Below are 16,302 nucleotides of genomic sequence, written 5' to 3' on the forward strand. Positions count from 1 at the left end.
GGATTACCTGGAAGACCGTTCGTGGGACGTCGCTGGAGAGGAGTCTTTGTTGGCTCTGGAGGTGGCGCTTCAGGAGAAGGAGGTAGTTGCCGTGAAGGTCGGATCTGAGGACGAGGTACAACTACTTCAGATTGAGGTGGAGTGGTAGACCGTATCGACGCAATTTCTTGGGGCGATGGAGGTCGCCTAGGGATAGCTGGTTGCATTTCACGGGGTAACTGGCGTGGTGATCTCCTGCGGACCTCTTCACCTCCAGGAGAAAGCTGGGCAGATGTTGTCGAAGCATTGGCGACCAGACTCATGCTTTGAGTTCCAGTACTTGGTCGAGAAGTCGGAGAAGCGACATCCTTTCGCTTGAAGCTAACTGCTCGCTTCAATGCCTCCTCAGCTGAGACATTTGGGGGTTGAGGAGCAGGCCGTTTGCCCATAAATGTTGACTCTCGTTGCGCAAGATCCGCTGCTCGCCTTTCCTTGTCGTTCCTAAGAGCCGTTTCCAAGTCTGTTGTAGCTATTTTCTCCAAAGGGTTGACTCCCTGGCCTTCTTGAAGGATAGGATTCGAGATGGCGAATTTTCCAACTGGCGTAGATGCAGCTGCACCACCCATCATACCAAATAGACCCTTTCCTGTCTTATTTTGCGGTCTGATGTCAACTCTTTTGGTTGTCGGAACCCCACCAGTCACTTCGGAGCGCAGCGGAGGGAAAAGCTGTCCCTGCACGGGAAGCCCATCGAAGCCCTGGACACCACTAATGGGCTGTGAAATGTTAGGGAGCCTGTTCCCACCCTGGATACGGACCGTAATGGTCTGCATCTGCTTCCTCTTCAAGTCCTCGTAGCGACTAGGTGGGTAATCAGTTGAATCAGATGAAGACAGGTCCCGGCTCGTTGGGATGTCTCTTGGCGATGGTGCCTCGGGCAGTCGACCTGGGTGTCTCTTCTCAACTTCCAGCGCGCCTGAACACCCTGTGACAATGACTATACACTGATTAGCTCATGCTCGTGAGAGGATAACAAACGTATAATCATACTGATCAAGATAGATAGACCAGCTGCAGGAATTGCACTTCTGAAGACATAATCAATACTGGTCACGCCCAAAAGCATTGTTACACTTGTCTGTGGAGAGTTAGCAAGAACACAAGAGATCAGAGCATCAGGCTACGAACCGCAGTCCAAATTGCCAGCCCAGTAAGTATCAAAAGGACCGACTTGCTTCGAGCAGAGCCCCGGCTGACATCGCGGACAAACCCACTTGAAAAGGCTCGCCAAGCTAGAGTTGCGATGATGACCGCATCCAATGTCACCGTTACTATTGCAACTGGCAAAACAGACGAGGTAGGCACGCAAACAGGGTTGAACTCAGGCCGAGACAGTCCAACAAATACGGCACCGAGGATGAACCGACCAAGCAGGAGCCCCTGCGGAACCATCTGACCCCATGATACTGCTGTGTTGGCGTTGATAGTCCAAAGAAGGAATTGCTCGATCGCAAACCGCGCCACCTGATCGAAAAGAGTCGTGAAAGCTATCCCAACCTGACATGATACCGATGCGTTCGTGTTTATAATCGTCGTGATAAATCCAATTTGTGCCCACAGGGCAGAACAGAGAAGGAATGTAATGAGGACCAGCCTCGGGCCGTCCCGAAATATCGATGAGCCATAGCCCTTAATGGTGAGAAAGAGAGCCGCTGAACCCGCGTTGACGACGATTCCACTACACCTATGTGTTAGCAACCTTTCAATCCACCTAGCTGAGTCCCACTAACAATGCGAAAGCCGCGATGAGGGCCTGCGTGGCCCCGGAAACTGCCATCGTGGCGGGCACCGGTCGACGGTTGACGGAAGGAGAGCGGCCGAGTTACGAAGAGAAACCCAGTCAATGGGGATATTAAAGAATGAGTGTAAACAAAGGAACTAATTCATACTGTTGGACTTCGTGAGGTTCACGACGATGAGGTTACAGGAGAACCATGTTGAGCCTCATGGCACTGCTTCGCCGCACGACAGACAAGAGTGTGAAAGAAAGAAGGTTTCCCGAAGCAGCGGGATCTCACAGATGGGCTGCAAGTACCAACCGCCTTGGAAGACTGACAGACAGACCCAATCCACTACTCAAAGACCTCAGCTCGAAACAGGAGGACCGACTACCGGCCCTCACTTGCACAGACTTTCCCACGCTCCCAAGAGGCTCTCGCAGTGGCACGCTCGTGTGCTGGCTGCATGCCTCGACCAGCACCGGCCAGATAGAGCGGGGTCTCAAACAGGTACGGGACAGGGTCATGTTCGAGATCCCTCGATTCGTAGTTCATGCCGATGGATGGCAGAGGGATTGATTGGTGTAGATGCAAGGCTGACAAGGCCTGGATTGGTGGCGTGCATCGACCCCCGTCCAGGGCTGTTTCACTTGAAACCTGAGACGTTACAACGGGCGACGCCAGTCTATATGAGGGACAGCCTCAGTGGCGCCATGGCCTACAGCGATCTTGGCAGCCATCAGAAGATGATCGTCGCTGGCAAAAAGGTAAACGTGCCTCGAAGAGGCGATTAAGGTATTACTGTGACAGCTGGACATAGAGCCGCATAGACTTGCAGTAGGGGCCAAGAGAAAGTTGAGCTTTCGGCAACCGGCAGCAACTATGATCGCGGTGCCGGAAGCAGCACGGAGATCAACGAAACGCCAGAAAGGGGAGGAAATGGTACGGTGATTTGCATGCAGAGTCAAAGGGTACCAAGTAATAGCGAGAAATCTGAGTTGCTCACCCTTCGAACGTGCGACACCGACGGAGGCCGCTGATACTGATGGCTGCAAGACTTCACACACATCAACAATGACCAGCCCTATCACAAGGTGAGATAAGAAAAGACACAATTCCACGACTGACGCAATGTGGATGATGGTGGGAAAGGTAAAGAGGCAACTGGCAGAGTCACACAGCAGCTATGTGGTGGGAGAAACCAGGGCAGGAAACAACACAACTCGTCGAAATGGGCCAGGATGATGGGATGTCAAGCTATTTTCAGACCAAGACGAGCGAGTGTGTTGGAGGTTAGGGATCATGTTTGAGAGGATTACCTAGGGCCAGGGGTCGAATGCAGCTCTGCAGGTAGGGGTTACGCTTTTCAGGGTGAACGGACCCTTCACTTTCGACCCGTGCGCACCCTGTCAAGTTACGTGGTAAGTCCGCAAGAAAGAGGCTCCTACAGGTAACATCAAGTGAAAAGACTTATCTTTATTCTCTACGGCCATTTCTACTGTAGTTACCCCCTGATCAATCTTGCATCCGAAGCCGAAGCTTCCTCTACACTTCGCTCACGAGGACAAGAATGGTAGATGCTATTTGGGATTGCAGGGCGAGATAAGCTTACCCGTCATCAGCCAGGCTAGTCGTCAATCAGCCTTATTGACGTCAAAACACTGGCTAAGACTATGATCTCCGCCAGCCGGGCGGGAATGGGCGTCTGCAACTGCAACGGAACGGCGATGCGGGAGCGGGAGGTTACAAAATTGACTCAGTCATGGAAGCAGTTTCGATCTGCCTTACATACAACCTGCAATTCAACCGCTAAGCGAGCCACGGCCTAGCTGTTGTCACCAAGCGCTCCTTCTCCGCTGTAAGTTTCCAGATGCATCTAGACTTCCATCTCTTGTCAAGCTGATATGAGAGTGCAATGGCCCCTTAAGTTGGTCTTCCCTAGATTCCCTGTGCTACATGCGGATGACCAAATGCTGTACTGCTATTGAGTCGTAGGTCGCGAGGACTTGCTGTGTGTGGTCTAGCGTGCCATCCAGCCAGAGGATCGCTGCAGCCGTCGACCCCAAGATTGACGGCCAGTGCGCTAGGTATGCTGAGTCGTCCAATAAGCCTCTGCCATAATGAGGAAGGGCTTCGCGATCGATTAGTTGTGACGGCACCGTTGTATAGTCGCCGCTTCTTGTCCGCGGTGTCTTGCTGCCCGCGGGGACCGTTGAGACTACCAACTCTTCAACAAGTGACTCATTAGACTCGACAGGCGTAAGAAGAGCAGTATAAGACGCCGTGGACCGACCGTAATATCCCATTTCTTTGTTTGCGTACTTGCGATATCTATTGTCGTCCTTACGTGCTTATCTAGCCATTGTAATACACGTAGATATAACGACATCGATTTTCAATATGCCTTCCTACGAGCTGGAGTACCCCAAAGAGAAGTACAGCACGGTCAACAGATACAATACCAGAGGCAAGTAATGCAAACAAGACCATGATAAGCCAATATTCTAATACTTTCGAAGCAACCTATGCTCTGGAGACAATTCATCATATAATCAACTCGGCCCAGATCCTACATGTCTCCTTCAACCCGCCCAACTCCCCCTTTCCGGTCATCATACCCATGCTGGGGCAAATGGGGTCCTTCGCTCGGCCGAGCGCCGACCTAGGGGATGTTCTCGATCTGTATTTGCATGGCTATGTCTCGTCACGCGTTATGAATCTATCTCGAGACCCCTCCTCCCCTGAAGAGAACAAGGGGCTACCCCTTTGCGTTGCTGCCAGCCACGTCGACGGACTGGTTCTAGCTCTGACACCAAACGCCCACAGCTACAACTACAGATCGGCAGTGCTGTTCGGCCACGCCACCGTGGTCGAAGACGTCGACGAGAAACTGTACGCCATGGAGCTCATCACTGACGGCGTAGTACCGCAGCGCTGGGCCAACACTCGTGTGCCGCCCAACAAAGCAGAGATGAGCAGCACCAGTGTGCTGCGCGTCCGAATCTCCAATGGTAGTGCAAAGATCCGATCGGGCCCTCCGAGCGATGATAAGGGTGACAAGGACGACCGTGATGTCGTGAGCAGCGTGTGGGCTGGTGTTGTCCCTGTCCATACTACCCTTGGGGAGCCGATCCCCGGCCCGTACAACGAGGTCGGCAAGGTGCCGGAGTATCTAGCAGAGTGGAGGAAAGGTTACAACCAGGCAGCACATGAAGAGGCTATCACTGCTGCGAACACGGTGATGCAACCAAAGAAGAGTAAGGACGATGATGAATAAATTAAATACCAATATTTGCTAGTTAAGGCCTCAGCATTAGTCATATTGATGAGACATTCAGTTTTGTCCTTCTGTCTTAAGTTGATCAGGTATGATAGACGCAGGCTGGATCGTCAGCTCATGTCTCGAGTCATTTTTGGACGTCCTTGCGCTCTGAGTAGAATGAGGCCTGGAGATACGAGTCTCCTCCCACCAAGCGGCCCTCCTCGCCACCCGCCTCTGCTTGGCGAAATGCAGAGAGATGACAGATATGTAGACAACAAACATCAAGACTGCAACACAGGAATATACGATCAATACTCCGAAGGTGTAGTTTGCGGCCAGCTGAAGTCCTAGCCCTCCGTTAATCATGCCAAGGATCATGATGGCTCTGCCGAACCATGTGTGCAATGTCCACCTGATTGTGCGATGCTTACTCTTCCGGTAGTGATGATTATGAATGAGCCCCAAGAGAGGCTGTACAGCTGCCATTCCCACGACCGCAGTCCCCAGCCTCTGGTGAGTACCTGTCCAGAACTAGAAAGATCAGTTACAAGATACGTATTCCAGATGATCAGGATCGCAAGGTTTGACTTACGCGGCCTGTGCCTACTGCCAACCAGCAGCCAGATACAAATCCAAGGAGAATGAGCACAAGTCCCGATAACTGAAAGAATACATGAAACGGAACTTTTGCCGAATCAGGGAAGCGAAAGTGTGAAGCCATAGATCCTATTGGAAAGACGACAAGGAATGTGATCGCCATCAGTGTTGCATGAACCGCGTGAACAGCAGTCGAGGTCCTAGTAGTCCATTGGGGATTTTCGACTGATGGTATCTCAATGTCAATAGAGCCGTTGTCGTCAAGCTGCCGTATAAGAAGATCCCTCTCGGATCCGGTCTTTTGAACCAGAGAGCTTACTTCATATTCGGTAAGTTTGGCTATGTCAGAATCAAAAGGCTGGCCATGGCATGTGGGAATAGCTTATAATGTTAGTGACACATGGTTTTCAATATCTACAGAGTTGGAGCTCGGTACCTAAGACGATGAGAGCTCTACAGACGAGTTGTAGGATCTGCATAATATGGCAATTGGGTTTGAACTTTTCGAGACTTTATCAACTGATCAAGAGGTAAGAAAGCCTGGCTTGCACCATACGAACATCATGGAGTAAATGACCTAATTATGACGAGGTATGATGGGATGAGAGCCTTGAATATATGATAGCAACCTCACATATTAAGCCTTTGGCAGAAACCTGGGTTACAGTGCCGGTCCATCCGCGACCTTTGCCTTGTCTGAGCCACAAGGGACACCTGTTTGATACTCCCCCGAAAACATGATTCTGGATGAGACAGTGGAGTTGTAACAGTCCAGGCATGGCTGCATTCTTTATGACCGCCTAACCCATTGTTGCTCGATCCAGGCATATTATATAGACGCCGCATATTGCTGGATATCCTTAGACTTATCTCTTATATTTCTATCGACACCAGGAGAAATTTGCCTAAATTTTGGTCTCGAAATTATCCAAAGGCACACATTTCCCTAACGCGTGGTTCAATACTCGGTTTTCACGTGAAAAGTATCCGAAGATTTGAGAACCAGTAACTGGGAATCTGGGACCGTTCGCGTCACCGTGAGAATCCTGCTACCTTGGAACCATACATCAAGGTGTCACTGTCTCGGAATTGTAAGACTACGATAGCTCGGTGACCTCGACTCGACTTCTCGATGAGAGAGCGGTGGCAACACCATCTATTTCAAACGGTCATGCGCTATTTTGATCATAGGCCCTACTGCTAAACATGATACAACTTCTTGGCTATTGAACCATATATATAAGAACATCAACTGCATATCTTACAAAATTTTCACCAATTATTCCATATCAGGTCAGGCAAGACAGTGCGCATCACCGCCCAGTGACCAACAGCGCTCTTTTGGTGATACTTCACCAACTTCTGGGTGTCATTTTGAGTCAGGATACCTTCGTCCTCACCCTCGTAGAAATCCGAGTCGAAGACCTCATGCTTGGGGAGGAGAAAGGCGTCTCTTGACGGACTCTCCAGCATGTCGGCCTTGGTTGGCTTGCGGAAAGTGACCTTGTCGCCGGTCTTGGTGCAGAAAATGACCATGTTGGTGAAGTCGCGCTTCTCTTTCTCAATGTTATCTTCGTCCCGTGGGTGTTCTCGGAAGATCCGGCACGCAGGAAAGACCTGTCTTATCGTCTGCACGACGATCTTCGGTGGTGGTAGCAGGAAGTCACCAGCATAGTTCTGCAGTTGCATTAGCTTTCGTGTCATGGCAACGGTATCCCCGGAATTCAGCACGGCAGTGGTTACGTACAATGGCTATGACTCCATTTGGTTTCAGCAGCGCATCAAGATTCTGTAGGAATTCCAGGGTGAAGAGTGCAATCGGCTCAGCGCCGCCTGTGAACACGTCGTGCACAATATAGTCGAATCTTTTCTCGTCGGGGTTGCTTGCAAGCCTGTCTGTGTAGCCTACCGCGTCCTCAATCACCGCCGTATGATTCGACGGCAGGGAGAAGTACTTGGACGCAAACTCGTGCACCACAGGGTCGATCTCTACCACGGTTGTATCGATGCCATGTGCGACCAACGCAGCCGGTGTAATACCTACTCCCAAGCCTCTGCAACTTCGTCAGTTCCAACATACATCTGCAGAGAGATCGCGATCAACTCACACAACAAGAGCGTTAGCATCGTGGTCCGCAACCCGATTGTCACCCTCGACCAGCCGCACGGCTTCGAGCATAGCGAAGACGCTGTAGATCGGCTCTGCAACCTTTGGGCCCTGGTACTTGATCCACTCGCCACCTAGCAGACTGTGGTCACACCTCAGTACGCGGAAGCCCTGCGCATGGCTATCGACTACCGAGATGTACCCGGTCAGAGACTCCTTCCGGTCTATTAACGACCAGCCCTCGAGATTGAGCGTTCTGTTCAGGGTAGCAGTTGCAATGGGAGAATAGACATGCGTGTTCAGGGCAGCCGTGTGGAGGATGCCGGGCATCGCATGAACGAGAAGCTTTGATGGTGCCAGAAGAGCAGAGGAAGCGCCGAGGATGATCTCCAGCCCCAAACGAGTCTGGAAGAAGGACTTCCCGATATGCTGCTCGACCAGACGCCCAGAGCCTGTTTCTACCAATTTGAAGAAGGCCCAGGAGATCAACCCTGGGGTTGCATCAGCCAACCACCGTGGCAATTTGGAGAAGTCTGCATTATCAAGGTAATTCGCTGTGCATGATGTCGTGATGACAAGCAACGGGAGCAATGTGAGAGCCTCTGTAATCAATGGGCCCCAATAGGCAGTCAGGGAGGTGCTGACTTTGTACAAATAGAACTGCACCAAGGGGATGTTGATGGCAATAATTGGTAGCAGGTAGATCAGCTTGACCGGGAGGAGCCTGCCCAGATGGAGGTTTGATGCCCATCCCACGAAGCAGCCAACCATGACAACATGTGGATGCCATATTGACGACGGTATTGAACCATATACGGGGGAGAGGGCAAGTTGTGAGACATTGGAGTAGACAGCTGCTACAGCCAGGAGAGCTGCTGCTCTGAAATAAGCGGAGGCCTGCTCCTTGAGGAACTTGCCCCACGTCTCATCTTTTGCTTTTGATGCTAGAGCCTTCAGCTCTTTCTCGAAAGCCTCTGGTGTAAATGAAGAATTTGGGTCAATCTTTGGCGTCTTTGGTTTCGCAGCTGACTTTCTCGAGGACTTTGGAGCCATGTTGATGATTGAGGACCCCTCCTCAAGCCGTCGTATGATGCGCCGCCCCCTTGATGAGATGCTCAGCTATCTCCTCAGATAGTTGGATCTAGCTTTTATCTTATGAGATTCGACGAGTAGTGCAATGAAAGAAAGATAATCAGAAAGCGGTAGCAATGTCAAAGGCATCAAATGTAAATACAGAATCTGCGACAAAATATCGAAATTTTGGCAGTAATGGCCAGATGTTGAAACCTCGCAGGGAATGTTTCGTCAACGAAGGCCTGGTCTGTGTTTTCTGTTTCAACTATGAGGCTGGAAGGTGATGGGCTGGCCCCGCTCCAATCAAGTATCCCTGCTCCTACCTAAATTAGAGGACAGTTGTTCCTCGCTGGCTTCGCAACTTGCCAAGATATCAATGCAGTCTAGCAATACCATCGCAAACATCCTGATTATGTCACATGAAGCAGTCTTGCACCGTCGAGGGAAGATGTATTCAAAATAAAGATGTAACTAATAGAGGTCGTTTTCGACTGCCAGCTAGCATTGATGATATGGTCAGTGGAGATGATCTACCTACAGTAGCTTGATAAGTGTAGCTTTTTATCACATGCAGTATGCAGCAACTTGTCCTGAGCTCTTCAAATCATATCAGCTCTAAAATATAGTGCTCGTGTCTCTGAATCAAACGAACAGTCTTCGAAGGGACTGAAGACATTAGTCTCGCCCTTAAAGAGCCCATAGAAGCTTTGGAACCTGATTTCTAGTTCCGTGTTGCTCGAATTGATTCAACAACATCCACTTAGGCGTGGCAGCCTCCCCGCCAAAGGATGGAGCTATCGGTCCCTGAGAAGCACCCGCTCCGTTGGGGTCTAGCGAGCCCCGCAGCTGTCTCAACGGAACAGCACGCCGATTAATGACGCTGGACCGACAGGGTAACGGCGTCATTCCCCCAGCACCTCCAAATTTTACGGGCAAGGACACTCGGCGATAGCTTCAACTCACGCAGCTTCCAGTTCTGTCTTCAAGCTTCTCATCATGGCCCCGGCGTACCCCCAACTAAGTCAATTGGTCGACTTTGACCAGAAGAGCTTGCTTAGTATGTTCTACGCCCAGCCTTGAGCTTGCTGGCCCCCTAAAGAGCTCCCCTGACCAGGCACCTAGTATCCGCATGCTCGATTGCCTTCAACCCGACGTTCTGGAAGTGAGTCTACGAATGCTCATCTACTTACGGCAGGAAAAGAGACTAACTAGTGAACTCCTTGCAGCATCGTCGCCCGAAGAGGTCAGCGCCTTCTACAGCCTGCCGGCCCGCCCCGGACATGCTAACGATAGATGCACAGAATACCGCACGCACTTCCTCACGCGCCTCTTCGGCGGCAACGCCCAGGCAGCCTGCTACTTCCTAGCAGCGACCATCTTCTCGATCGGCCTGCTCCGCGACTTCCTGTACGAGCGGGCGCTCCGCCAGCAGCCGTCGCACCCGCTCCTCGAGACCGACGCGGCGACGTACGCGGGCTACGCGCTGCTGGCGTGCGGCAACATCCTGGTCATCTCGTCGACGTGGGCGCTGGGCATCACGGGCACGTTTCTGGGCGACTACTTTGGCATCCTGATGGACGACATCGTGACGGGCTTCCCGTTCAACGTCACCGACGCACCCATGTACTATGGCTCGACGCTCAGCTTCCTGGGCAGCGCGCTCGTCTACGGCAAGCCCGCGGGCGTGCTGATCACCGGCTGGGTGCTGCTCGTGTACCTCGTCGCGCTGCGCTTCGAGAACCCCTTCACCGCGGGCATCTACGCCAAGCGAGACCGCGAGCGGGCTGCTGGGAAGGGGAAGGCCAAGGCTACGCCGAAGGGCAAGGGTAAGGGTAAGAAGGTGGATGGCAAGAAGGAGCTATAATTTGTCTCTTGTCGTGGATATCAGCCAGAAGAAGACCAGGGGAGGATGTCTCGGTGGTTCAGGAGGGTTAAGAGCGGGCGGAGTGTGGTGGGGGAGGCGGCCATGTGTTGCCAGGCAGTAATCACGATGGATGTGTAGAGCCGTGGACGATATGTGGATGTCGTGTGGAGACGATGGAAGTGGAGGTGGAGGTGGATGGTATAGACATTACGGAGGGTCGTCTGATTCGAGTTGTATTCAACAGCATTTGTCCGGGTTGGCGTTCAAAAGGGGGCGGTGTCCGGGCAGCCAGCACTGGCATCCCGGGGGGGTTCATGAGCATGGAAAAGGAGATACCTGGATGGCTTTCAACAATGCATCTTGCCTGCTTTTTGTATTTTGCCTTGACCAACTTACCTGGTTTTACGTTACCTTAAGCCTATTCTATAAATTGACTATAATTTGTCTTGAAAAGTCGTTTGGCAGAGATTCGTCACTACTGGCCACTTACCATGACTCGCCAGCATGGCCATGGCCATGGCCGCCGACGGGAGAGGCTTCGGCCGCTGGATGCCAAGGGGTGCTCACCGTCTTGTGCTGAGGTTAGATCGGTGAGCGGCCCCGATCAAATATAACCAAGGCGACGCTGCAGATGCAGGCCAAGTCTGCCGGCACGGTCAGCTTCCATCCCGGATGGTTGACACCCGGAGCACGATATCTAATTGCGGTAGGGGTCATGTCTAAGTAGCCCATGTACCGGTACTGCATAGTATCGTACGAGTAGTCGTCGTGGCAGTGCGGGCTGCGCTCTGACAAGAGCATGCGTAGTCACGGATCCAGGTTGTTCATTGAGCACGCAACTTGACTAGAGAAACATACAACAATCATTCAGGCAAACGAAGTCAATCGGTTGACGCAAGTCACGCTATAGCAGAAACAATAGTATGTGGTATGAGGAGTAGATAGAGTAGGAAGATATCTCGGCAATTGAAGCTCCCTTCGTCCCCAGATGTCCCGTCCACCAACCCGCATTCCCCCCCGGATTCCGATGCCGATAAACGTCTTATTGAGACCTAGACACCTACATGTAGAACATCGAGAGAAGTCGAGAAGAAGAGCCGTGATTTGCTGCGTTCCTCGGCTGCGGGCTTGCAGGTTGGTAGACTGGCAGGCTATGACGAAGACGAAAAGGAACCCAGACGCCTGGGGCCGGGTGAAACCGTGAGGGGCCAGGTGATCCTCGCCCGCCCTTTTACCTCATTTTCGTGACTTAGACTTTGCCAATGACAAGGCCATCCGGGTCCCCGCCCAGGCCAGAAGCTGCCAAGAACGACCCGCAAGGTACCGCTGACTCTGGCACTGCACACTATAATTATAGTGTCTTGGGTACTGTATCGAGGTACCTGCCCAGGAAAACCCAGTGGATGACCGAAGACGTGAACTACAAAACCATCGGCCGCCCCTTCACGTGGTTTTTCGGCTTTGCGCCTCTCTTCAACGGTCTCTATGCTGTCTCTTTCTGAACAGTGCAAATGCAATACTTTTAAGCAGGCCATACGACAAGCAGCGAATGCACTGATTCCATCTCGAAGCGCATATCCTCACGTTGCAAGCGGTTTGGTTCCAAGAAGGCGCACCGAGTCAGTCACACGACACACGCATAACCACCACCCACCTACGTAAGGGTACATTAGGTACAGCACAGCAGAGGGGCTTCTTCAAGATGAACTGCCCCTCCAGAACCGACGAGGTCCCTGAGGCCGATGGTCACAACCAGAACCCCAATGCTCTGTCCAACGACTTGACCACCAACCAGGACCTCAATGGCATCGCAAACTCCAGAGTCCTGCGTGGCGGGGACTCGCTATCGATACAGTCGGCCGGCCAAGCAGTCGAGGCCGACAGGGTTCCGCAATCGGTCGATCCACACAGCGACGAGAAGCACCAGAGGATCACGAATACGTCGGCTGCGATTGGCCAGCCTCCCACCGGGGGGGTTGCAGGTGGTGCATCACTGCCATTGCCGTTGCCATCACCATCGCGGGTCAACACTTCGTCGTCCTCTCCTTCACCGTCGAATGGGGGTCGGGGCGGCTCTCTCATTCATCGTCACGGTTCTCCCTTAGCCGCTCGCCTGAAGAAGGTCATTGTTACGTTTGGCAAGTTTGTCGGTCCTGGTTTCATGATTGCTGTTGCATACAGTGAGTAACAACCCCTTCTCCCTATCTTATTGTTTGTATTTGTGTGAGAGTCAATCAATTCTCTGACATCTTGCAGTCGATCCTGGAAACTACGCAACCGATATTGCAGCTGGAGCCTCGTACCGTTTCCGCCTTCTTTTCATTGTTCTATTGAGTAATCTCTTCGCCATCTTCCTGCAGAGTCTCTGCATCAAGCTCGGCACTGTCACGGGCCTCAACCTTGCAGAGGCTTGCCGTGCATTTCTTCCCCGATGGCTCAACTATGTACTCTATGCGATGGCAGAAGTTGCCATTATTGCCACGGACATAGCTGAGGTACGTAGATCACATACGCCGCCCACTCAACTCGCCGACTAATGTGATACAGGTCATTGGTACTGCCATTGCCATTAATTTGCTAATTCCTAAGATACCCCTGGTCGCTGGATGCGCCTTATCAATTCTTGATGTAATGGTCATCCTCTTCTTTTATCAACCCAACGGTGCCATGAGAGGTCTCAGAGCTTTCGAGTTCTTCGTCGTTCTCTTGGTCCTAGGCGTTGTCATATGCTTCTGTATTCAATTGTCTATGATTGACGACACCCCTGTTGGCGATGTATTCAAGGGGTACCTGCCATCGAGCGCCATTGTCGAACGGAAAGGTCTCTACCAAGCATGTGGTATTCTCGGTGCAACAGTCATGCCACATAGTCTCTACCTTGGCTCGGGCATTGTTCAACCCCGTCTGCGAGACTACGACGAGAAAAAGGGGCTGCTCCCTCCCGAGCCGCGCTCTTCAGCCTCTTCGACTCACGAGGACACTGACAAAGCGGCTTATATGCCCTCTCTATCCGCCATTCAGCATTCTATGAAATACTCCATTACAGAGCTGGCAATATCTCTCTTCACCTTCGCGCTGTTCGTCAACTCCGCTATCCTTATCGTCGCCGGCGCTTCCCTCTACCAGAACGAAGAGGCTCAGAGCGCCGACATCTTCGGCATCCACGATCTCCTCAGCAAGAGCCTATCCCCGGCGGCCGGCACCGTCTTCGCCCTCGCGCTGCTCCTGTCCGGCGTGTCGGCCGGCATCGTGTGCACCATCGCGGGACAAATGGTCAGCGAGGGCGCGCTGAACTGGTCGCTGCGCCCGTGGCTGCGCCGCCTCGTGACCCGCTCCATCAGCATCACGCCCAGCATCATCATCGCCGGCGCCGTGGGCCGCACCGGCCTCGACGCCGCGCTCAACGGCTCCCAGGTCGCCCTCAGCGTCGTCCTGCCCTTCGTCACCGCGCCCCTCATCTACTTCACCTGCCTCAACAAGTACATGACCGTGCTGCCCGGCAACGCGCGCCTCTACGTCCCCGGCGACCCCGAGGGCAACGGGCTGCGCGTCGGCATCGCTGCTGCGGTGGGGAGCGGCGGCGGCTCTGGTGCGACTAGTCTGCAGGGCGGCGTCCCTGGCTCGGTCAAGATGGCAAACTCTATCTGGGTTGCCGTCCTTGCTGTTATAATCTGGCTCATCATTGCTGCTATGAACGTGGCTAACTTGGTGCTGCTGGGCAAGGGCGACTAGAGGAGTTGCTTGACTTGTTCGGAAGAGGCAGTGTGGAGCCGGAGGGTGAGCGTCTGGCTCACACACCGCTTCTGATAACTTGTGTAAGTGGAGTAGACTTGAGAGGATTGGCTCCCGAAGAAAGATGAATTGTGGTTCATGGCTATTCATCGAGGACCGGTGTGATGTGGTTAATGAGTCTAAAGTGTTCGTGAAAATTAAACTTCAAGTGCCATAATTGGCAAGCTCAGGGTCATGATTTACATTCTGTGATGGGACAATGCCATTGTCTATATATTGAAGTGGATTGAGACAAGAGAGGTTGACGTCAGTAGGGAGATTTTATTCAAATATTTCGCTATGCCTTTAAATCATGTGTTGATCTCCCTGATATGTTTAATTTGATTCAATTTCAGTATATCCCGATAGAAAACCATTGTTGAGAACTACATGCACTGAAAAGGTTGCATACGCTATAATAAAATCACATTGAGAGTCAAAATTGAGATACACAATAACGCCAACACAACTGTAACAGTCACCGTTACCAATAAGCAAAAATACTCCATACTGAGTTATGCTAGGGGAATTAAGAGTGCGGATGCCCTGGTATAGACATATATGAGAAGTGCCTATACATTGAAGGTCGAATTCCGATAGCTTCATCAAAATTTGAACTAGAATCGCTTTCATTGAGGACAAGCTGAGAGGTCGTTGATTTAAGACACACAGAAGGGGCGTAAATAAAAGCTAACAATTGCGTTAAGCTTTCATTATTGTTACTAGACAATATGAAGCATTGTCTATTGTTCATTGTTTGAATGGGGCAGAATTTGAGTCACCTGCCGGACCCAGACTTTGAAACTCCGTTAACTTTCACTTATACCGAAACTTGCTCTACACGGCGAACTCGACCAGGAACCCCGTTCAACCTATCTCCGTTACCTCTTCATTGTCAGGTATAAAAGATCAACCTCCGGGTCAGATTTCAACACCCGGATTCCCTTTATCCTTCATAATCACATACCAGTTGTCTCCCCAGCAAGGCGACCAGCCTCACCAGATCTTGCACCGTTGAGCAATCCGCCCGATCCTACCCCTACACCAGATCACTCTAATTTTTATTCCCAATCTACAAGCTACAATACCAGTAGCAGAGAGACCAGTTGATCTTCGCCTGTGGCAGTCAACCACAATACAACTCATCAAGCCTCGGTCAAATCTTCACCTCCTCCATTTAACTCAATCACCATCCCACACCAGTCAATTGGCCACCACAATGACGGCTGAAAAGATTCTCGTCAACGAGGCGACCATCGCCAACCAAGAGCTTCTTGAGACATTCAAGCATCGCTCCGGTGAAGAGGAGGCCCACGAGGAGAGACTCCGCCTCAAGGCCAGAAAGGTGCGAATGCAGGGCTACAGACCGGCACACCCCGGCGGCCACTGCTGGCATTGCGCCCAGACGCACAAGATGCGCTCTTTGAACTTCGAAGAGGCCGGCACCAGAGTCCGTCGGGGCAGAGACAATGGTGTCCCCTGCTGGAAGCAGATGCAGACGGCGAGACATCTCATCACAGCCTACACCCGCCGGTACGCCGACGCACCCAATGGCACCAACTTCGTGGCCCCGCCGTGGTTCCGTGGCCCAAGGGTTTGGCGCAAGGACGACAAGACGGGCGTGTTTCGCCCGCGACGCATGATGGATGACCTGTTGGACAAGAAGAAGGCCGACAAGCAGGAGAGAATCGCTCGCGGCCTCGAGGTGGAGGAGGAGGAGGAGCAGGAGGAGGAGGCTGAGGCTGAGGACAGCGAGGTTGAGTCCGATGAGGACGAGGACAACGAGTAGAGAGCGGCTTCTCTACAAACACGAACATGAGAGTAGATGCAGGTATGACACGAACAATGAGGGCATTGCGGGCATAACGTT

At 52.1% G+C, this 16,302-nt stretch overlaps 5 protein-coding genes across 5 annotated transcripts; 4 read left to right on the forward strand and 1 right to left on the reverse strand.

The window, feature by feature from the left end:
- Window positions 1–4,377: 4,377 nt before the first annotated feature.
- On the forward strand, window positions 4,378–5,034 carry UCRPA7_4657 (putative flavin-nucleotide-binding protein; the record flags this gene model as incomplete). Its single annotated transcript, XM_007917208.1, has 1 exon — window positions 4,378–5,034. One exon carries the CDS (start codon window positions 4,378–4,380, stop codon window positions 5,032–5,034), a length of 657 nt encoding a protein of 218 aa, XP_007915399.1.
- A 1,854-nt stretch (window positions 5,035–6,888) lies between these two features.
- Window positions 6,889–8,776, reverse strand: UCRPA7_4658 (putative spermine spermidine synthase protein; the record flags this gene model as incomplete). The annotated part of the gene is made up of 3 exons (XM_007917209.1): window positions 6,889–7,293; window positions 7,364–7,670; window positions 7,725–8,776. The coding sequence occupies 3 exons, from the start codon at window positions 8,774–8,776 to the stop codon at window positions 6,889–6,891; spliced, it is 1,764 nt and encodes a 587-aa protein (XP_007915400.1).
- A 1,195-nt stretch (window positions 8,777–9,971) lies between these two features.
- Window positions 9,972–10,661, forward strand: UCRPA7_4659 (putative methylene-fatty-acyl-phospholipid synthase protein; the record flags this gene model as incomplete). The annotated part of the gene is made up of 1 exon (XM_007917210.1): window positions 9,972–10,661. The coding sequence occupies one exon, from the start codon at window positions 9,972–9,974 to the stop codon at window positions 10,659–10,661; it is 690 nt and encodes a 229-aa protein (XP_007915401.1).
- Window positions 10,662–12,363: 1,702 nt separating this feature from the next.
- On the forward strand, window positions 12,364–14,393 carry UCRPA7_4660 (putative transporter protein smf2 protein; the record flags this gene model as incomplete). Its single annotated transcript, XM_007917211.1, has 4 exons — window positions 12,364–12,643; window positions 12,767–12,841; window positions 12,918–13,156; window positions 13,209–14,393. 4 exons carry the CDS (start codon window positions 12,364–12,366, stop codon window positions 14,391–14,393), a joined length of 1,779 nt encoding a protein of 592 aa, XP_007915402.1.
- A 1,258-nt stretch (window positions 14,394–15,651) lies between these two features.
- On the forward strand, window positions 15,652–16,221 carry UCRPA7_4661 (hypothetical protein; the record flags this gene model as incomplete). Its single annotated transcript, XM_007917212.1, has 1 exon — window positions 15,652–16,221. The coding sequence occupies one exon, from the start codon at window positions 15,652–15,654 to the stop codon at window positions 16,219–16,221; it is 570 nt and encodes a 189-aa protein (XP_007915403.1).
- Window positions 16,222–16,302: the final 81 nt, after the last annotated feature.

Source organism: Phaeoacremonium minimum, assembly GCF_000392275.1.
Source record: "Phaeoacremonium minimum UCRPA7 unplaced genomic scaffold PA7_03_scaffold_359, whole genome shotgun sequence".
Taxonomy (NCBI): domain Eukaryota; kingdom Fungi; phylum Ascomycota; class Sordariomycetes; order Togniniales; family Togniniaceae; genus Phaeoacremonium; species Phaeoacremonium minimum.